This window comes from Quercus lobata, chromosome 2 (assembly GCF_001633185.2).
Source record: "Quercus lobata isolate SW786 chromosome 2, ValleyOak3.0 Primary Assembly, whole genome shotgun sequence".
NCBI classification, from domain to species: Eukaryota; Viridiplantae; Streptophyta; class Magnoliopsida; order Fagales; family Fagaceae; genus Quercus; species Quercus lobata.
Genome location: NC_044905.1, coordinates 59970872 through 59993548, shown reverse-complemented (window position 1 = coordinate 59993548; position 22677 = coordinate 59970872). Strand labels below are relative to the sequence as shown.

Below are 22677 nucleotides of genomic sequence, written 5' to 3'. Positions count from 1 at the left end.
GCAAACAATTTCAGCATCAGAAATCACAAACCCCACCCCCTTAACCAAAAACCCAGGCCTGCTGCACCCCTTTTCAAGAACCAAACCCAATCATGGTAAAACCCACCAACTATAATCTCTGGCGAAAGCCACCTTCAATCACCAAATCCACTCACACCACCTTCAATCACCAAGCCCCACTGAACCCAATCACCAGACCCACTCGTACCAACAAGCCCTATCACTCACTAAAACCATAAACTTTGTCCATGAGAGAGAGAACAAATAAAAAAAACAATTTAGTTTAGCTCTGGCGATGAACAACTCTCGTTACTTCTAGCAAGGTGTTTTTGTACGCTATTATTTTAGGTTACTCTATTGATAGTGTCGTTTATCCAAAACTTTAGCTATTTCTAGCATATGACGAGGCTGCTGCGAGTGCTCTAAAAAAGCCAAAAAGGGAAAAAAAAAATCCAAGACATAAATGCAGCAACATTCATTGCTTTTACTCAAAAAGGAAAAACAAAATTCCACAACATTCTAATTGTTGACAATAGTGCAATGCCACGTCAACCTGACCTGTGAGCAACATATGAAATCTATCACATTCTTCTAAAAAAAGAAAAAGAAAAAAAAGAAAAAGAAAAAAAAGAAATCTATCACATTTTCACATTAATATTAAAAAAAAAAAAAAGAGCGAAAAGAAAAACCCTAATTTACACAAACTAAACCCACCGTTCTCTCTTTCTAAAAGTTTCCTCTCTTGTCTCGGAGACTCGGACTCGGGGTCTCTAGTCTTTTTAAATATTAAATTAAATAATAAATACTACAAATTAGAGCTCCCCTTTTTCTTTTACCCTCTATCTCAAATTTTTGAATTTCCACAACAAAACAATTTCCTTCGATTTTCCCGGAATCCATTTTCCCAGGTATTCCGTCAATTTTCATGTCAGATTCCACTTCGCTTTTCTCCCTATTTTATTAATTAGGGATTACATCCATTTTATTACAAAATTCACTGGTTCAAAATTTCTCAACCATAATTTTCTTTCCTTTTATCATATCATATAAAATAAACGAGCAGAGATTGTACAGTAAAAACTCTAGGTCGTTCGCAGAATCGTTGTTAGTCAAACAATTTTGTTAAATTGACCATAAAAAAGTGATTCATAGAGTTTATATTGCTTATGATTAAAAGTGTGTATTTTCATATGGGGTCTTCCATTTATGTGTGTGATTGTTGCTTTCTTTTATTGGGTCGTAATTTTTCTGAAGTTGATTGGTTTTAGTTAAATAGTACTATGTCCATTCCGCCGAAAACTGCTGTGTCTGTGCTTCTTTTGTATTAGCACATGTATATATATGTATTTATGAATGTGAATATGTTTGAGTTGATTTTGAAATAGAATATCAAAACTTGCTTTTCCTTATATTTAAAAGAAGTGAAATCAAATTTTAGTTTGTGAAAGTGTTAGATAGATTATTACATATCAATTAATTAATTTTAGTTTCAGTAGTTCTTATTATCTATTATTATTTCTTTTGATTGGTAAGTTCCTAGTGGGTTTTGAACCCATGATCTCACCCTCCACCAGGCACTGGCAAGCGGAGAAGTTGCTAATTTAGATAGAGCTCATTGGCTCTTATATCTATCATTAGGATTGAGATTCTTCATCTTCAAATTGTGGATATGAACACTCGACATTTTTGAATAAATACTGGATCAGCAGCTGATGACTCCCTTTATATACAATGTATGAGTGTGCAATGTATATTGATGCATTATGATTCCTAGCCTGTATTAATGTATATTAGAAGCAATTAGAAACCCAAGCAGTTTTGCAGTACTGGTCTATGCATGTTCTGTAGTCGCATATTCACCATAAATCCTCAACTATTTTCTTTGGCCATGTCAGAAGTCCAAAGTACTTAAAAACCCGTCAAGGTGCAGCCTAGTGGTTGGAGGCTTGGGATGAGCAGTAGACCCAGACGTCCTAGGTTCAATTCCAACTAGGAGTTCCCTTGGATTAGCTGATAGGCTGATACATGGTGCTAGTGGGTGGGGTCGTGTATTTGTGGTTTACTTCCTAGGTGTGGGTCTAAGGGCCCTGCCTTAGTGAGGTTCCACGTCATTAAAATAAAATCTATGGCCACTTCTAGGCCCCCAACCAGAAATTATAGGATTACAAAGTCTCTCTAACTTAAGAAACATGAAGAAATTTCAAACATATATTAATGACCTAATTAAATACCGTGACACCAATTTTTGGGCCAAAAAAGCTTCTTTGTTATAAGTTGGTATTTCCTCAGTTAAAGGTTATGCTGGAAAAATATTTAAGTTATTTCTGCTAGGTTGATGGCAGTTTACCATTGTTAACAGCTGACATTTGTGGAGTTCATTTTTAATGTTTAGGTCTCTTTGTAAGCAGAATCAATCTTTGCAAGATAGTTGCTAATTTTCTTCTGAGAACTAAGTGACACGACAAGATGGAGGACTGGGGTAATTCTTTCTTTTCTGAATGTTAATTATACCTGCCATCAAGTTGGTGTACTGTTGTAAATCGTAGCTCTTGGGATATATTTAAAATATTGAATTTGAAATGCTACTTTTTATTCATTAGAATTTTGATCAGTGGTTATATATTACTAGAGATTTAGATTCTTTTGGGTACTTGTTTGTCCGAGATTAAATTAAATTATTATTATTATTTATTATGATTTATAGTTTTGTCAATTTCTTGGGTGCACTTTCCTTAATATAGATACATTTTTCTTGATTCTATGGGAAGTAGCTAGTGACCAAGGCTTAAGAAAAGCAATATAATTATGGTGGTCAATGTTCTCCTAGGGTATCTCTTGGTACAGTTAGCTAAATATATACTTCCAATTTTATTTGTATAATTCCAAAGTAGTATAACTATATTCATACAAAAAGAGTATAGTATAAATACAGTTGCTTTTATCAATTTATTGTTTATTTTTGTGGTTCTTGTTTTCTATTCCTTCTTATTTTCCCACAATTTATATATTGAGAGAGAAAAGGCAAGATGCTTGATTGTTAAACAAATAAGGCTAGATTTGTATTTTGATAATTCTTTGTTAATTTGGACTATTGCTTATCAAATGCTTTTTTTATGAGCGATGATATTTTATTGAGAAATGATTACTTCATGAGCACATGTTATAGACACAAAGTAGTGTAAGAATTATAGAATAAAATTATATACAGAAAGTATAGCGACTCTACAACGTCTGCAATTGGTTGCTATTGGTGAAACCCAACCCACAAGACCAACTGACCAACGATCTGATGAATTATGATTTTAATTGGATTATTGAAATTTCTGCATCTTCAAAAGTGTGGCAATTTTGTTCCCTCTTCAATCCTTGTCAAACATTATGGATCTAGATTGTAAATATCCAATGAATGTTTACCAGACCAATTCCTCCAATGAAACCAGAGAGTAATTACCCTCTTTGTTAACACCCACCGAATCCCAAAAGCTTTAACAACAAAACTCTACATATCGAATGCAATATTGCAATGAATGAATAAATGCTATGTTATCTCCTCACTGCACGGAGACATACAGCACCACCCAGCTAAAATAAATCCTTTCTTGATGAGATTATCTCAGGAAAGAATCTTCCCCCAAGTCATTGTCCAAACAAAGAAGGAAACTCTTTTTGGAGCCTTAACACACCCAATACTCTTCCAAGAGAAAGAGACTTTACTGGTACCTCATATGGTAGTGTAATATGAATGAACATCAAATCTGCCATCCCTGTTCAATCTGCACCACATTCTATTCTATCACAACCTTCTCTCGTAGAGATATTTCAGTGCAGGAGATTTAGGAATAATTTTTTTTAAGTAACTGAAGAAATTAAGATGTGAAAAAAAGTTAATGTTCCCCATGTACATAGGAAGTGTACTAGGGAAACTACAAAAATAATCTAAAGTTACATATCTAGAAATTCCTCCAAACTAGAAAAAGAGTGACCACTTAGCAGCTATAGTCTGCTATGAAAGTATAGTGAATGTGAGATCCCAATACATAGTGCCATTGTTCCATTGCATATAGTCCTCTTCAGAAGTTTTTTATTTTTTTAATCTCATGCCCAATCATTAAAATCACTATGAAATCGAACATTCTAGCTCCATGTATCCCCATCTATCTATCTAACCAAAACCGAATATATTGCTGCACTAAGAAGCATGGCCATAGACGCGACAATGGACATGTGACATGGCGACACGGTAATTTAAAAAAAAAAAAAAAAATTAGGACACACTATGGTGACATGATAATTAATAATTAATAAATACATATTTTTAGGTATATTTTATTTATTTTGAAGCATATTTTATGTTTATTTAGCTTTTACAAATAAATTATATCCATCAATATAACTAAAGAATGGATTTAAAGAAGTTTCGTTCATCTGCATGTGTTAATTGATTATTAATATTGTCTGCATTTGTACTTATCAAAAAAATAGTCTGCATTTGTGTGAAAGGGATTTAAAGAAGATGCATGCATTAACTGCAACGATATTCAGTGTTGTTTCTAGCACTTGAGGGCATAATATTAGTGAAGTTTGTTTCTAATTTTTTTCCTTTATAATTTCTTGAGGTTTATTTTATTTTTTCTGTTGGAGTCTTTTTTGATAAGTTAGTTTTCCGGTGGAGTGCTATATTAATTTACAAAGGGGTATGTTTTGTTTCAGAGGATGACCAAATTCCAGCTATCCCTACAAAGGAGCAGCCTAAAAATAAATGGGATGATGAAGACGTGGATGATGATGATGTAAAGGAATCATGGGAGGATGAAGATGAACCTACACCAGTATGATTGATAATTTAACTACGATCTCCTAGTATTTTCTTTTTTACCACATTTGTTGACTGGAATAGGGGACTGAGTATTGATTGATTGATTCATTAATAGATTTAGGACTGAGTATTTTCTTTTTTACCACATTTGTATTATTTGTTCTGGATTGAACAATTTGCAGAACCTCTGAGAACATTCTATTTGTATATAGATCCAGTTTATTTTTTGACATTTCTATTTGATAAGCTTAATTGAAAAAAGTTACATAATTTCTTGAAAATTGTTTTGCTGTTTTTGAGTTTGTTTTTGGAGGTAGCACATGGCTCATATTTGGGTTGCCTATTCCCGTGTTGCCTTCTGACTGCACCAGTGGTCTGGGCAAACCAATAAGTCCAGGTAACATGGACCTTAACAAAAAGATGTAAATGTTTTCTTTCAGTAGTCCGTTGTGGTGATTGCATAAATGCCCCTGCTCATGTTGTTAATCGTTCATTTTGTATTAAAAGATGTTTTAGTTCTGAAATTTTCCAAAGAAATTTTTATTTCACTGTCAACTTGTTGGATGCATATGTTTTACTGGAACATGGGTTAGAGTTTGTTATTATGCAGTCATGGTGTTAAGGAATAAGAACACTGTTATATGGAGTGACATGCCAATACCTCATGTTTATGGTGGTTTGCTTTGTTTATGTTAATGAAAAATTTATTGTCTATATGTGATGGACCAGGCACCTGAAACTAAACCTCCAGTTGAAAAGGCTCCAAAGAAACCCACAGTGAAAGCAACTGAAAAGAAAGGAAAAACTGTTGGAGTAGTACAGGAAGAGCCACTAGATCCTGTAGCTGAGAAACTTCGCCAACAAAGGTAAAGGTTTAAATAATTAGTACTGCTAATAATGATTTTTTTAATCCTATTTTGGGTAGCAAATTAATTGTAGGCATGTCTATTTCTTATCTGATGAGTGGGAAATGGTTTCCAGAAAACCCTTCAAAATTATGGGGCAGCAATAAATATTATTTTTGTATACTCTCTGTCTTGAGCAGAAAATTGTGTTAAGGTTGCATTTCTTTTTTGTATCTAATGCTTGACTCAGATTTTTGGTAACTGGTGAGGCAAGTTGGTTTCCCTCATATGCTGCAACCTGCAAGTCTTATGAACAAACAGCATCAAGTTGATTTCTCTTGTGTGCACTAAAATTGTTAATATCTAGAAAACTATTAACTGAAACTGCATTGAGGTTTTGTTAAATTTGAAGCTAAGTTCACTACTGAACTGACCCTATGTGAGCCGATCACCCTAGCTCAATAAATGATTTTCTTGATATTCATGTGTGAGCATTGAAGGCAATGTTGATGTTTGACATGTCAATGTGTTAGACATGGAAATGACTATCATGGATAATCTATGATATGGTGCCCATTGTCACATGAATTATTGGATTTTTATAATAATTTTGGACATATAATAGCATCATTAAAAATTTAGGATATTTAATAGGTTAGCAGTGTGAGCAAGAAATTAATCAGTGAGAAATATGAATCATGCATATGTATCATACAAAAGTAGAGGCACTTTTTTCCCTTGCTTGTAATGTTATCCACCATTTAAGTGTAAGTAGAGAACTAGATCGTTTTGCTGCACTAATTCAAGGAAGATTTTAAAGATGTATGCCTTTATGGTTTTCATATTTCTTTGAATGGTTTTGATCTACAAATAATTCCACCAACCTATGTGAAAATGCTTAGACCCTAACAATGTAATTTGGTGGTGCCGTCATAGTTTATCCTGTAAAAGCATATATACTACTATCATTATTAATATCATTGTAGTGCCACTCTTGTCTACTTTAGAGGTTTTTTGCTAAGTGAATTCACCACTGAAGTTACATGGCTACTTATGATATTGTTAGGGATATTAGTCCTGTGGAGTGTTGACGTTGCTCAAATAAAATATCAGCGAATAGTTTAGAGGAAAAAAAACCCTAAAAAAGAAGAGTTAGAGCAAAAAAGGTTTACAAAATTCTTTAATAAAAGACTGTAGGTTTATGGACAAATTGGGTCCCTTTCAGCTGCTTAATCCACATCATTTGAGGTCTGCCTTTGTCATTTTTAGGATGAATTTTTCCCACCAGCTCTGAGCTCCAAGCGTTTAACTTTATCTTGGCTGTGAAGATCAGATTATGATGTTTATCTGTGTTCTGTGAAGCATTTGGCAGTATAACTTTGGAAGAGGGGTTGGGGGGTTTATCTTGGCTATGAAGATCAGATTATGATGTTTATCTGTGTTCTATGAAGCATTTGGCAGCATAACTTTGGAAGAGGGATTGGAGGATGGGTGGAGTAAAGACCATAGGTTCCTCTTTAAGGCATTGGTCTAGAAATTTCTTTCAGAAAGAAGGAAGAGTCCTATGCTTGAGTATTTAGGATGTAAGAAAATTGTTCATGGATTTAGGTCACTTCAATGGTTTGAAAAAAAAAAGGTTTCCAAGAAAGTCTGACAAGAACTTTCATATAGCATTGGTGTCAAAATTTCAGAAGATGGTTTTAATGACTGTTTGATGTTGTGGACTTCTATATAATTTAATTATCTTTAGAGTCATCTGATTTTGAATCTATTTTTGGATGTTTTAATCCGCCGCCGTACTACTTTCTTTGTTGATTCTATGTTGAGTTCCTTTTTCCATTTTTTTTTTTTTTTTTTCACTTTATTGTTTCTGACATGTCTGCTTAGTTATTCTGAATTTTATCAGTTTTGTTCTGAATGTGTCCACTTTCTATATATGGTGGGAATTGCTTCCATTTTTGTTCTTCATCTGATTTTTATTGCATGGTCAACTTCCTCGTCTGAAATATTTGTTCTCTAATTTGAATTATGGAGGGCATTAGTGCATTGCTTTAAGTAATCATGATGAAATGGGAATATCATGTTTAAGGCTACAACCCACTGTAAAATAGTATTTGAAATGTAAAGAATGAATATTCACCCTTCCACTGCATCTATTTTAGGGAGTCTTTACTTCATGAAAGCAATACAGAAGATTTGGGGATGGCCAGTGGAAATAAGTGTATTTTAATATGTTATATCTTAAAAACCTTATTTTAATTGGGAAAAGATGTACCGACATTGTATTAACTTTGATCCTTTATAATCACTTCTCAGTTTTTTTTATCGTTTCAATCATACGCCCTGTATTTCATTTTAGATTTGATTCACACCCTTTCTGTTTTGTAACTGTCAATAACAATTAACAGAGATGTAGTAAGTATACGACTGATGATTTACTAACCAATTACGTCAGGCAGTGGCCCTCCTTGCATCGTCATGCGGTGTCGTCATTGTCCCACTCATGCAATTGGGAAATAGCTTTGATTTGAAAAATCCATTTCTTACCAGTGGGTATAAGATCAAAATTGAAGAAATAGGTATGACTTGTTCTGGAAGCTGAAGCAATAAAAGCTGAAAATGAGAAAGGGTTTGAGGAAATGTTATATGAGAGATTCGGTTTTTGGTTGGAAAGTAGAGACGGTGAAAACATGTGAAAGGGATTCTGAGATCAAAGGAACAAAGACCAACTTTTGTCTTGCATAGGTGATGAAAACTCTCTATTTTATTTAACGTCTAAATTGTAATTTATATTTTCTTCAAATTATTTTAGATGTAACATATAATGGTACTCTTCTTAAGCTATATGTCACATGATGATTCTCACATGCATCATCTTTTTCAGTTGACTACTTTCTGTGCAAAAACCACTTTTGCCCCCCTTGCATGTTTATTGCAACTGGCAAGTCACAAGTGTCCACTGAAGTGGCTACACCACAACCACTTCTAATTATCCTTTTTTTAGCCAGTCTTCTGCTTTACCAGAAATGCTTCTACACTCAGAGTCACCAACCCACATCCAAAATATTAATAAGAAGAGACCATGATAATTATCAAAAAAAAGAGAAGAGACCATGATATAATTAAGATTGAAGGGGGCAAGGGGAAGGATAAAAGAGGGAGAAAATAAAGGCAGCGGTGGTGAGGGGTACTGAGAAGAATGAAAGAGGAGGTGTGGGGGAAGGAGGGAGGAAGTTATAAGAGATAAAATAAAGGGTGTGGGGGGAAGGTGGAGATGGGGATTGTGAATGGGTGATTGGAAATATGATCTGGAATGCCAATTGTCATTAAAATATTTGTTTTCCTCTCATTAGGCAACAATTTATATATTTGTATTGGTATAGTGATATAGTCTGGATTATTTATAATTTAATTAAGTTGTGATGCTGTAGGTTTTCAAACTTAATGTGACATCAATGAACAAACTACCTTTTAGCATCATTAATTTTCAAAACTACTTTTTAGATAAGTACTTTAGAGAAACTCTTCAAAGTCAGACTAGTTTCCAAATTGGTCTTTCTCTATCTCTCTCTCATTTTGGGGGTGGGTGGGGGAGGACCAACTCCGGAAGGGACTATCTTTAAATTATATTTAGTCATTGCAACTTGAAGACTGATATTTTCTATTCGATGGTTTATCATGCCTTCTCCTTTATATTGAGAATTTCTTGTACTGTGTTGTGATGCAAACAATGGAGCTTTGGAAAGTATTATAGATGGAAGGTAGCTGATTGGTCAATGAGCTATATCTCAACTGGCTCTTTCTTCTTCTGTGATAATAAGATGAATGGTGAGGTAGTGGGTTCAAGGTTCATTGGGTGCGTAACATTATCAAAAAGAAAAAAGAAAGAAAGAGGAAAACTGATTGAAAGGTCAACATAGTCATTTGGAGAAATTCGCAGTTGTAACATGCTTAGGGGGCTGAAAACTACTCTTAGTTCATGTTCAATCTGTCTTTTATTTTAAGTGTGTCTAGGTAACTTTGTAGAGGGGCTTTTAGTGTGCTAGATTTGCTGTCTCACATCTGGGCTTTGTTTTTCGTTTTTTGTGCTAGTTTGTTAGTTTTTGTGTATTCTGGACCTTGTTGAAAGTCCTAGTTTTGTCATAGATAAGCTTATGAAGAAGGGATTTTTTTTCTTGCTTTCTGTGTGATGCATTTCTTTTGGGTGTAGTTTTCAAGTATTCTTAAACCAGTTTTGTCATAGATAAGATTATGAAGGGTTTTTTTTTGGGAAGTTGCTTGCTGTGTGATGCATCTCTTTTGGGTGTGATGCCCAAAACCTAGGTGTGAATCATGTGATGCTTAAGTGCATCCTTCTTTTCTGGTATTTTCCTCTCTGCAATTCTTAACAAGCTGTTGTTTTTATACAAACTACTTTTGATTAAGGCTATGAATCCACTCTCTCCTATGAGTTTTCTTGAGTTTATAGAGTTGTTAGAGGTGTTACGAGGTGGATGTTGAGGCCCAATTAGTCTGCCTTCTTTTAGTCAAACAGCATTGAGGTTCTTGTAATCTTTGAATCTTTTACATCTTATTTGGCTCTCAATTTTTCATATGAAATCTTTGCAGCTCATTTTTGGGAAACAGTTGGTGCTGAAATCATAGGAGCATCTTGAATTTTAATTACAGCAGTACAACCCCTTTGATGTAGCTTGGGTGAAATCGAATGGGCTGGAAGTGTTAATTAAAACCAGGCTATGATTTTCTATAATTCGGATAAAAAGCTGGAATGTTTGGGGATTATGATTTTCTAAAATTTCCTGCTTGGTTGGCTTGAATTTTATGAACTTAGGCTCAATGGGAAAATAATAATTTTCCAAAGCTGACGTATATATACTGATTTGAAACTTTATTGACTTTTCAGTGATACCCATGGACTTTGGCTGGATTTTTTTCTCCAAGTTACTTGGGATTTAAGCTAAAATCCTTGTTATCATCAATTTACTTGTTCCTGATTTAGACCATAATTTAAACCTAAACCCAGTACTTGTCATGTCAATGCCTGGAGAATAACTTAAAAAAACCTCTAAACAAACTGAGACCACTAAACTGGACAAAAGAACAAAGTTGATAGCCTGGACTCAACTCTTTTGTCAGTGTTTGGCATCCAGAAGTGTCCCCCAACAACCTTGTTTGTCATTCTGATCATAGTGCATAGTTGATGGTGGATGTTGTCCTCAGTTTTGAACAGTGTGCTTGATAAGTTTTTGCATCATGCTATAGGGTGCACATTGTCCTGTTTTAAATTATGGGCTTGCCTGCATTTTTTTTTCCTACTAAAGTTTGTTTTGGAGCAAAATCATTGAAAAACAAATGCAATTTATGATTTATTAGAATGGTTTGAATCCCTGCTAATTTGGGATTTGTGTATTGATCTTAATAGAAAATTAGTGTGGAGGCTTTTAAAAACTTAATAATAGGCTATTTTTTTATTTGTTTCTGGTATACTGAGAGGATGTTTACTGCAACTATATTGTCCGTGACAGACTGGTGGAAGAAGCAGATTATAAATCTACTAAAGAACTTTTTGGTGAGAGAGGAGACGAGAAGACTCTTGATAATTTTATTCCCAAATCAGAAAGTGATTTCTTGGAATATGCGGAGCTCATATCACATAAACTGCGTCCATTTGAGGTGTGTTAAATTGTCTTCCTCTGTTTTGACCAAAGGACAATTGAATATCTTATGTTGTTAACATATGCTTCTGCTTCTGATGCAGAAAAGTTTCCATTATATTTCTTTACTTAAGGCTGTAATGAGACTGTCAATGACTGCTTTGAAAGCAGCAGATGCAAAAGATGTTGCATCTTCTGTCACGGCAATTGCAAATGAAAAGCTAAAAGCAGAGAAGGAAGCAAATGCTGGTAAAAAGAAGACAGGTATTTTTCTGTGTGCTCTGCCTTCCAGGATACTTCAAGAGGATCACACACGGACTTGTAAATCCATTTTGGTGGACTGATGTTGACATATATGTATTTATTAGATTTATTTCTCCATTGTTTCAGTTAGTGCTCTCAATTGTTCTGTAATGAAGAATTTATACCTCATCAGTATGTGTTTCTCAATTGTTTTTCTTGCCTGCAGGCTCTAAGAAAAAGCAGCTCCTTGTAGACAAGCCAGACGATGATTTGGTTGTGAATGGCTATGATGCTCTTGATGACTATGATTTCATGTGAGTGTTTCGTTCTTGTCAGAAATGGGGTTCTGCTTTTAAAACATTGAAGGAGGGGTAATCCTTCATCATCCCTTCCACAGATATTCATGAGTGTTATTGCTGTATCTGTTTAATAAGAGAATGTGTCTGATTGCCTTCTATTTGTTATGGTCAATTTTGTTAGTTTTGGACTATATTGTCTGCATATACTATATGTTTGTGCTTTGCCTGAGTCATTGAAAAACTTGCGACTCTGTTGAAAGTAAAATTACTATTTATTGAGATTATTTATTTATTTAATTCCTTCAATATTGCATTATCGAATTTCTGAGCTAGGATAACTGTGATGCTTTTCGAAGGGGCTCAAATAATAATGCATTATAAAATTAGGAAAATAAATATGCAAACAGGATCTTTATTTACATGCATGGTAAATTGCCACTGGTTATACCCTATGCAGGAATATGATAGTTGCTTTATGGTCAAGGATAGATGGTTAAGAAAGATGTATAAAAGTGGTAATTTGATTTTCATTTTCAAGGTACTTTCAAACCCACTTATTTCGTTCCATTGATTATGGATGTGCCTTACTTGACACCCTATCGAGTTTAACAACTGAGAAATTAGCTATTGAGCTAAAAACAATTTTTGAGAAAAAACCCTTAGAAATTAGCCAATGAAGCCATTGTTGTGAAGTAAATTAGCCAATATAGCCATTGTTGTGTATTGGGCTAGCGTTCTCTGGATGTTCTCTCTTTCAATGGTAACTTATTGAAAATGACTTCAGCCACAACTCTGCCTACTTTGGCTATAAAGCCAATAAAGCCATTGTTGTGAAGTAACTAGCCAATAAAGCCATTGTTGTGAAGTAAATTAGCCAATATAGCCATTGTTGTGAAGTAGTTTGCCCTTTCATTGTTATTGTTGGACTACTTTCCAACTCCCCTGTACCTCAAATTGATTTCTTTTGTTTTTTGGTTTGACCAGGTGTATGTCAGTTTAGTACTGTTCAGCCACAACTCTGCCGACTTTAGCTTGTTAATTCTAATGCACTATCCTTTTAACCCAAAAAAAAAGAAAAAAAAAGTTTAGTACTGTTTTGGCGTTTGAAATGAAATCAAAATAGGCTTGGGATGAGGATATTTCCCATACTAGTGTCGATTAAATTTTTTGTTTGTTTGCATGTTTGTCAATTACAATGAAATTAGCCAATCTCTATAATGAAATATTTTGGTACACTTTTCCAAAAAAAAGAAATATTTTGGTACAATGGTATTACCGTATTCCTACATAAAATATAATATATCTAATGTAATATATAATTTGTATATTTGTAAATACTAAATAATGGATGATCTTAACATTATAATTCAAAAAAGAATTTCAGGCATGAACTGTCTAGAAAATCTAACTATATAATCAATCACCAACGTAAGAGATTTATTTATTTATTTAAGTGTAGTTAAGGATGTCATTCCACCGAGAAAAGGAAAAAAAGAACATGTCAAAAACACCAATAATATATAAAAATATGATTGAAACTACATCAAAAAAAGTTTGGTAAAATTCAATAATTAAAATCACTAGGGCGTTAGGGTTTGTCAACCAATATTGTTAAGCATCCATTACCATTCCAATTTAGTACATAATCGGGTAAGTAAACACAAACTATTTGATTGAAAGATTTTGAAATAAGCTTTATTAATAAAACTCTTTTTGGTGGATTATATTCATCAATTATTCAAACAATTTAATCTTTAAAAAAAATATCTTTGCTAGAAAAACTCAAGAACATCACATACCCTAGAGACAATATTATGGCAAAAGTAATATCTAACAAGATTATTACGTTTTACTAGAGAGATTATAAAACATTATTACTAGAGAGATTATAAAACATTATTCTAATAATAAGAAGATTCAAGAATAGACTTATGAAATAATTAGAAATTAAATATCAATCTAACAAAATAATTATGGAAAGAGAACAATTGATTTCAATAATCAAAATATGAAAAAATTCTTGGATTGTGATACGCCAAAAATATATTGACCCTTTATGGTAAATTAACCAATTAATTAGTCAAGTTAATTAATTAAGTCAATTAACATGCAATACGCGTGGTAGCAAAAACAAATCACCAACTAAGTTAAATGCAACGCAAAATAAATTTGACACGGTGATTTGTTTACGAATGGGAAAAACCTCTAAGACAAAAACCCCATCGGGTGAATTTAAGGTCATCACTTCTGAGAATTCATTATTATCAAAATAAGCGGTTACAAGTAAAAGGAATCCTAGTATCTTATACCAACAGTTGAACCCTTACCCCAATATATAATTGGACTTATAATGTAGTGACAATCTCTCATTTCAATGTACGGCTCCAAGTTCATGACTAGCCAATCGATGCACAGATCTCAATAAGTGACTAACACACCAACTTGAAAAGGATGTTGGTTGCAAAGTTCTTCAGTTCACCAAACAATGAAGATCAAGAAGCTCCTTGGTCACAAAACCCTACGGCGTATAAACGTAGCAGCTTCTTCAAGAGAAAGATGAACTAGGGCAAATGATCTCCGGTTACAATATGCTTGCAACAATAAGTGCAACTACCTTATGACGGCCCTTAGAATAATCCTCATATATGTCTATGGTTGTGAGAAAAGAAAACCTAAACACATAGCTTGGATATATGTGAAAAACAGATCTGAAAAACTAATTTTTGTAATTCTCGATAGATACAGCTGTCGAGATTATCTGTCGAACTTTACCTTTTAAATCTCAATAGATACATCTGTTGAACTATCTGTCGAGATTTAAAGAATAACACTTCTTCACTTGATTCTTGGACAGATTTGCATGGCTTTAATACTAGGACTTGAACTCTTATTCCTTGAAGTATTAAACACATCCTAAATCTACCTAATTACAAGTGCGTTTTGTTAAAGGATTAGCTATTTCTAAATGACATATGTTCTTAACATGATTCACATATATCCTAACAGATTGAATAGTAGACAACTTACAACACTGGCGATTCACCCCTTACCCTAGTTTAGGTTCTTAAACTTCTACAGAAAATAAAAAATCTCAAAAATTGATGAAAAATAAGGTTTTCCTGCAGCCAAAAATGTGGCTGCCCATGTATCTCTTTAATATGTATAACATTCAAAACCTTAAAACACATGCTCCTAAGAAGGAAAAAAAAAATGTCAATTCTTGTTTTTCAACAGTGGGTCAACTTTTAGGTTGGGTTTGGCCTTGAAAACGGCATACAAATTCTGAAGTTTTGGTAAACTATAAAATTTGAGATCTTCAAGTCCTCTTTCCGTAGCCGCAAGAATTAAGTCAATCCAATATTGGAGTAAAAAAGATATGACCAAAATACTAAAATTGGTCAGAATATTTCCATGCCAGATTTTTTTCATTTTTGGCTTAAATGAATTTCTCTCTTTCCTTTTATGATTTCACACATCTTTGACTCATTAAATTCTTCAAAAGACACTTCTCAATTGATCTTAATCCTTGAATTCTTTTAGTTTCATATATGTATGCTTAACTCATTAGTTTTAATCTCTTATAAGAGAAAAATACACATAATGAGTATATTGCACTTTTAAACTATTATCAATACACAATAAATTACATTGGCTAATAAGTCAATAAACTCCACGATTATGCTGCATATTTTTGATTGAATATAATTAACCAACTCATAATAATAATTTTTTTTTGATTTGTCATTTTAAATAAAACAATCTACACTATAATTTAATTAAATAAACTCTTTTTCAAATAAATTTTCTAGGGTAAATTACAAAAAGTCCCCTGAGAGTTGGGCAAATGTTATATACTACCTTAAAAAAAATTGTACTTTAACACAGGTTCCTCTATTCCTTCTTTTGCTTTCTTTTTCATCTCTAGCTAATCCATCAACTATTGGACAAAGTTTAGCTCTAAACTAGTATAGAACCATCTCTTCCAATCCATTACACGATGAATTATAAGATTATCCATGTATATTATTTAAACAAATTACATGACTTATTAAAAAAGTCATGTGACTTAAAATACTCATGAATAATTTTATAAATCGCAGTGTAGTGGATTGAAAGAGATAACTCTATACTGGTTTGGAGCTAAGCTTGTTACTCAACTATTTACCACGTAGAAATTTCTTTGTGTATATAATTACCACAATATAGTCATTGTGGGACAACATTGTTTGTGGAATTTAGCATAAATAGTTTTAAGTATGATTTGTGTTTAAGGAAAAATTGGATAGTACTTGACATTAACCCTAATCTCACTATAATTTTTGCATTTTACCAAATTTTCTAATTTACAGCCACTTGTTAAAATTAAAAAGTTAAAAGGGTTGAGTAAGAGAAAGTCTAAGAACACAATAAATTGTCATAACATATTTACAACACTATTATACATTTTGTTGTGATAGTAAGGTTGCATTTGGTTTTGTGTGCGCCAAGGATGAAGCTAGCAGGCCGGACCTCACTTGGGCTCACAACTTATTTGTGAAGTGGGCTTAGGATTTCCTACTTTGGGTCATTCACAGAAACCTAGCTTAATTGTCTCTCCCTCTGAACTGTTTTACTCTCTCTATCCTCCTACTACACTAACCTAACGCTTTCCCTCTCTCTATATTCTTAGTTTTCTTGCCCCTTTCAACAACCCTTCTTCTTCCCCAGCTTTTCTTATTTATAGCCTTATAATTAGTGGGGAGTTATGATTACTCTCGTGGTTAGTGGTATAGGAGGTCCAATGTTATTACCGCTAAGTGGGTGTGTAGTTTGGAGTAGGGTGTGGGGAAAGTGGCAGTGGAACTAGTTCCTTACTTCAGGAGATATTCTCGGCAGCATTAATTCCCAAGGCAATACCGAGCATCTACGAGTCCACCTTCCCAGGAGATTTGCGCTTCCCGACCGGGTTTGAGTTGACCGGTAGGGAATTACACTTGCAGCTTGTGTCATGATGGTATCATTGTGGTCTTTGAGTTTTAGAAGGGTATCAAGGTTAGTTTGGACTAAGGCCACGAGCCCAATAGAACACACAAGTGCACTCAAGGTCCTGAGGTCCAAGGCTCAATGCCCAACAATGTTAAAGCCTCATATACGTGGCACCAATACATTGGATCATACAAACGTAGGAGCCCTAGGGGGAACTGTGCCCCATACAGGTTTGATTGAAAACATTTTACAGAAAACATTTTATAGCTTTAAAGGTGTTTGGGTAGATTGAAAAATCCAATCAACCTTAAATCATTATCCCTTTGACTGTAAAATAGAATTGATTTTAGTGTAAAATGAACTATACTTCTATTTTCCTACATTTTATTTTTAGTCACAGAACCAAAGAGAGAGAGAGAAAGAGAAGAGAAGAGACCTTGAACATAGATGAATAAGCACTAAGAGATCAAAGAGGAGCCAATAGAAAATAAATCGGACCATCGTGGCCCAGTGGAGCGAGCCACCCCTGAGCCGATTGGACCACCGTGAGTGACCCACCCATGAACCATTTGGACCACCTTGACCACCCACCCAACGAGATCTTGCTACCACCTCCGGATCAAACCATTGATCTTGTTGCTACCGATGCAACTAGATCGAGCCATTGACCCCACCCATAAACTTCTCTCGATCTCGTTATCTTGTTACCGATATAATATTTGTTTGGAAACTGAAAAAATTGTAAAAAAAACTAGTAAAAACTAGTACTTGACATTAACCCAAATCTCACGTTAATTTTTGCATTTTACCAAATTTTCTAATTTACAGCCACTTGTTAAAATTAAAAAGTTAAAAGAGTTGAGTAAGAGAAAGTCTAAGAACACAATAAATTGTCATAACATATGTACAACACTTATACATTTTGTTGTGATAGTAAGGCTGCATTTGGTTTGATTGAAAACTGATGGTGTACTAGAAAATAAACCAACTCCAAGTTCGTCCATAATGGTTGTCCAGGGCAAGAATGGAAAAAGCCAGCCTATACGGAATACTCGTCCATGACAAGGTCGTCCATCCATAAAATGTGTGGACGACCTCTACACATCCCAACTTGGCACAAGTCTTGGATGACCCCCACATTCCTACCGAGCACAAGAACCAAGGTTCATTACCATAAACCATTCCCAATAGCGGTTATGAAAAACAAGACCGAGCGATGTAACTTCCATAGCGGTTATGGAAGTTACCACCGAGTTTTCCGAGCTCCTTAATTTTAGGGGAAGTTATCAGATAAATAACCGTTTCCCTAAACCTATACAAACACTTATCTCTGACAATTAAAGGTATGTTTTGACTTCCTAAAAAGACAACCCCCAAAAGTTTGGAATTATATATTTTCGGAAGAGAGGAACTAACTTCATCATCGGAGGATTTGTGGCCGGTCAACCCCGGTCTCCTCTGATCTTTGTTTTCTTCTTTTTCAGGCTCTCTAAATCATCAAAGTCCACACCATCCAACTTACTGATTTTCAGAGAATTATCAAAAACATTTTACAGAAAACATTTTATAGCTTTAAAGGTGTTTGGATAGATTGAAAAGTCCAATCAACCTTAAATCATTTTCCCTTTGATTGTAAAATAGGATTGATTTTAGTGTAAAATGAACTATAATTCTATTTTCCTACATTTTATTTTCAGTCACAGAACCAAAGAGAGAGAGAGAGAGAAGAGAAGAGAAGAGAAGAGAAGAGACCTTGAACATAGATGAATGAGCACTAAGAGATCAAAGAGGAGTCAACAGAAAATAGATTGGACCATCGTGGCCCAGTGAAGCGAGCCACCCCTGAGTCGATCGGACCACCGTGAGCGACCCACCCATGAACTGTTTGGACCACCTTGACCACCCACCCAACGAGATCTTGCTACCACCTCTGGATCGAACCATTGATCTCGTTGCTACCAATGCAACTAGATCGAGCCATCAACCCACCCATGAACTGCTGTCGATCCGTCATCTTGTTACCGATATAATATTTGTTTGGAAACTAAAAAAAAATGCATTTTTTAAAGCATTTTCAAAAACACAACCAAATACCTAAAAATACTTTCAAAAACATTTTACATTGAGCTAGACACAGGCTAAAACAACTCTGTCGGTAAACAAAAGGAACCGCAAATTAAAGAGAACTAATTCTTGGATGTCGGTGATTATCAAAAAAATAAAAGAAAAGATTATCAAAAAATTCTTGGATGTCGGCCTCCTGATGGAGAGAATCTAAATAAAGGGGAAGAAAAGATCAACCCAATTAAAAATAACAACAATCCACGTGTACGAACAAATTATCATAGGAAATATCCTCCTCACTTTTGAAAGACCAAATAAAAAAAAAAGAAAAGTGTTGTCAAATCAGAATCAGCACGTCGTGCCATCATCGCTATAAAATCCTAGTTCCCCCACTCATTAAAATACAATTAGTTATAGACTAGTAAATGAAGAACTCAAATCATTGATTGGGATGGCCACTCACTACTGAGAGTCTTCAACTTCACAAACAAACAGTCTTCTCTCTCTACCAAAAAAAAAAAAAAATCAAAATGGATGAATCGTTGTACGGTACGGAGAGGCCTACTGGCAATGGTAATTACGTGGAGGTGACCGACGGGGCCGGCGAGGACGACCAGCCTAAAGGGAATTACCCCCACCACCACCACCACCAACACCAACAACACTACCACGGCGGCGGAGGAGGGGGGGCGGAGGAGACGTTGTACAGCGTATTCCACCGTTTCATATCGGCGATTCTGTTTCCTGATCACGGTGCGGATCCTGCTCCGCTGCTGCACCGGATCAAGACCTCTGTGGCCCACAACGCCCCTCTCCTTCGCGAAGCTGCTGGAAACACCTCCCGGAATGTTCTTAACTGGGCTCGAAGAGGCTCTCCTCTTCGTGCTCTCCTCGTCATTTCTGTAAGTCTTTTTTTATTTATTTATCATCTGTACAGTGTTACAAAGTTAGTATATTGTTGTCTATCAAAAGTGTACCTTTGTTACAACAAATACCAAGGTTAAATAAGAGACAAATTATCAAACACATAGAGGGCATACACAGAACAAGAAAACCCCCATCATGATCTCGAGTTATTTATTATTAGTTACTAATGATTGTAATAAGAATATACTTGGATTTGTAGTATGAACTCAAAATGAGATTACCCATCTTCTAAATTTTCTTGTGTTGATTATTGCCCGGGTAATGATACTCTGATTTCACAATGGGATTGTGTCCTCTGATTGTTATTTTACTTGATTTAATGGGGGGGGGGTTGTTCTCTACGATTATGTTTTAGATACATTGTGCTACTCCATTCATATTTCTTGCAAGACAAAAGATGAGATTTTTTTTTCCCCTAATTGCAAGACAAAAGATAAAATTCAAATCTTTTGGGATTAGCATAGAATGAGGATATAGACTATAGAGATATATGAATGACATTACAGGTGAAGTGAATGGTTTTGTGGAAGCATGTAAAACCAATTGATGAAAATACGAGGATAAGATGGTGTGGCAAACGGTATTAATGAATAGAGGCATGGGGTTGGGGGCATCACAATGACAAGAGGTTGTGGCATTGTCCATGGAGGAACCAGCCCAAAGCCATGTCACTGTGGTATCTCCTACTACAGGTATGGCGCTAGCTAAGCTTTGACCTAGAGCATGAGTTAAGCTGATGAGGAAGAAAATTATGGTTGAAACTATTTATGGTGGATATGACTCTAGCATAAATAATAGGAATTTAATTGCTTTGTTGAGTTCAATTCTTATCGGAGGTTGAGGATTGAATGATTATAATTTGTTTCTAAGCTGTGATTATAATTTGTCTCTCAAGTTTTGTCAATAAGTTTACATTCTAAATAGAGGTTCGTGAATTTTAATTACTAAACTTGTAGATCCCGTATTCTTTTTATTCTTAATATCTCTTCTGAGTATATCTTGATTTACTTTCCAAATGTACTGCAGGTTGGGACGATCACTGTTCTTGCTTTGACAGGATTGCTTGTCTTTACGCTTTTCTTTCTGGCTGCAACTGTCAATGCCATTGTCATATCTCTTCTGGTGTCTTTGGCAGCGGCAGGTGGCTTCTTGGCTCTTTTCTTCACCTGTGTAACATTTATATACATTGGAGCGTTATCAGTAGCTGTGTTTGTTATTTCCAGCACTACAATTTCAGCAATCATAGCTGCTTTGATAGCTACAGGTAGAGATGACCTTTCTTTCTCACCCGCCACACCTTTTTTTTTTTTTTTTTCTTTCTTTTATTGGTAATTACACATGCACCCAGGGGATCTTCAACTCAGAACCTCACCTCACCTTCCACCTTGTTATTAAAAGGGAAAGAGGTATCATTTGAATTAGAGATCATTGGCTTTTTCAGTTCTTACTTGCCCAAATTATACTTACTTACTTCTTATTATCAAGTCCTACCCGGCCAATGGTTTATCAGTTATACGAACTTCAACGGATGATTGGGAATTTTGCTCTTTAGTGTTTAACCAGAAGCGATTGCTAACCTTGTAACATTGGTTTCGCTTTAAAATTTATGAGACAAAATTTAACTCATTCAACTTTCTGATCGGAACCATATCCGTAATTAAATAATCTAGTCTAGTCTACAAAGATGATAACTATAATAAAAAATTATTGCACATCACCCTGAAGTTGATGTTGAAGCGCGATTTTGTTTTGTTTTGATCATGACTGACTGTATGTAAGGGCTTCTGGGGCTGGGCCCACAATGGACCACTTGTCAAATAATTGTTTCTATCTCTGGTTAGATAAATATGAACATATCCTCGTATTGTGATATACTTTTTTTGTTTCTTTCAGTTTGTCTATGCAAGTAAGAAACCAGCCAGTATTTCATTGTATGCACCGTCTAATGAAATTCATTCCTTGTTTAATGTGAAGATAAAAAAAATATTAGTGGTTTTTTTCTAGCATCTGCTAGTCAAATTTGCTGCTCATGCTATCAAATCGTTGGCTTTATTTTGCTTTTCTTTGTTACATGAAGCTTGATAATCGTTCATATTATATTGACTTTTTGATACTGCTCAGTGGCTATGTTTCCCATAACTCCTCTTTCTGGACCCAAAATTTGTGTGTAAACCAGGGTGGATTGGATTCTTCTGCACTTTGTGGTGGGCAACAAAGAAAGGCTTCGATATTGCTAAACAATCGCTCCTTATGACTGGTTCAGCAATCTCGTCTTACTCTACTGGTAGGCATGCTCACCACCATGAAGAACTAGGCAAGAGAGCAGATTGAGAAGTTACAACAAATAGAAGTCCACGTGTGTAGAAAATCTTATACATGCCTTTTTACAGGATTATGCCTGCAAAATTTTCTTGACACATGGCTCTTGTGATTATGCTGTTGCTCAATATTGTTGCTTGTTTGCGGTTTGGAAGCATATGATTGTAATTAGTACTGCTAGCTAAGATAGTGATCTTCCTATATTTGTCTTTTCATTTCGCATTGTATAATTAATCGGAGTTTTGCAGTTTGTTTGCAGTTTGCGTGTCTATATGAAGAGAAAACAGTGGTTTTGTCTTGTATTTATTCTCCCTTTCACTCATCTCTCTCTGTGTGTGGCTTGTTTGGTTCATGGCATTGGAGTTAGTCGAAGTTGGACTCAATACTAGGTGGGTTTCTCTATTGATTGCTGATTTTATGTGAATACTCGAATTTAGAAGATCTTGCAGCCAGACGATATCTACGAACTAACTGTATCGAACGTTACCTGTGCGTGCACACCTGGCATCTTGTCAGCAAGGATAAATAAGAATGTAATCATTTTC

The 22677-nt window shown here is 34.8% G+C and overlaps 2 protein-coding genes across 4 annotated transcripts; both read left to right on the top strand.

Moving 5' to 3' along the window:
* The first annotated feature begins 696 nt into the window (after positions 1–696).
* Positions 697–12163, top strand: LOC115976014 (eukaryotic translation initiation factor 3 subunit J-like). 3 transcript variants are annotated; one of them, XM_031097080.1, is made up of 7 exons: positions 697–908; positions 2409–2479; positions 4711–4829; positions 5546–5682; positions 11187–11334; positions 11420–11579; positions 11785–12163. In XM_031097080.1, exons 2-7 carry the CDS (start codon positions 2467–2469, stop codon positions 11874–11876), a joined length of 669 nt encoding a protein of 222 aa, XP_030952940.1. In that variant the 5' UTR covers positions 697–908; positions 2409–2466; the 3' UTR covers positions 11877–12163. The 3 variants fall into 3 exon arrangements, with proteins under 3 accessions (XP_030952940.1, XP_030952938.1, XP_030952939.1); XM_031097078.1 differs by having other exon boundaries at positions 2393–2479; XM_031097079.1 differs by lacking the exon at positions 697–908 and adding an exon at positions 1437–1733 and having other exon boundaries at positions 2393–2479.
* A 7037-nt stretch (positions 12164–19200) lies between these two features.
* On the top strand, positions 19201–22438 carry LOC115976013. Its single transcript, XM_031097077.1, has 3 exons — positions 19201–19788; positions 20840–21077; positions 21990–22438. The coding sequence occupies exons 1-3, from the start codon at positions 19417–19419 to the stop codon at positions 22142–22144; spliced, it is 765 nt and encodes a 254-aa protein (XP_030952937.1). The 5' UTR covers positions 19201–19416; the 3' UTR covers positions 22145–22438.
* The last annotated feature ends 239 nt before the right edge of the window (positions 22439–22677 follow it).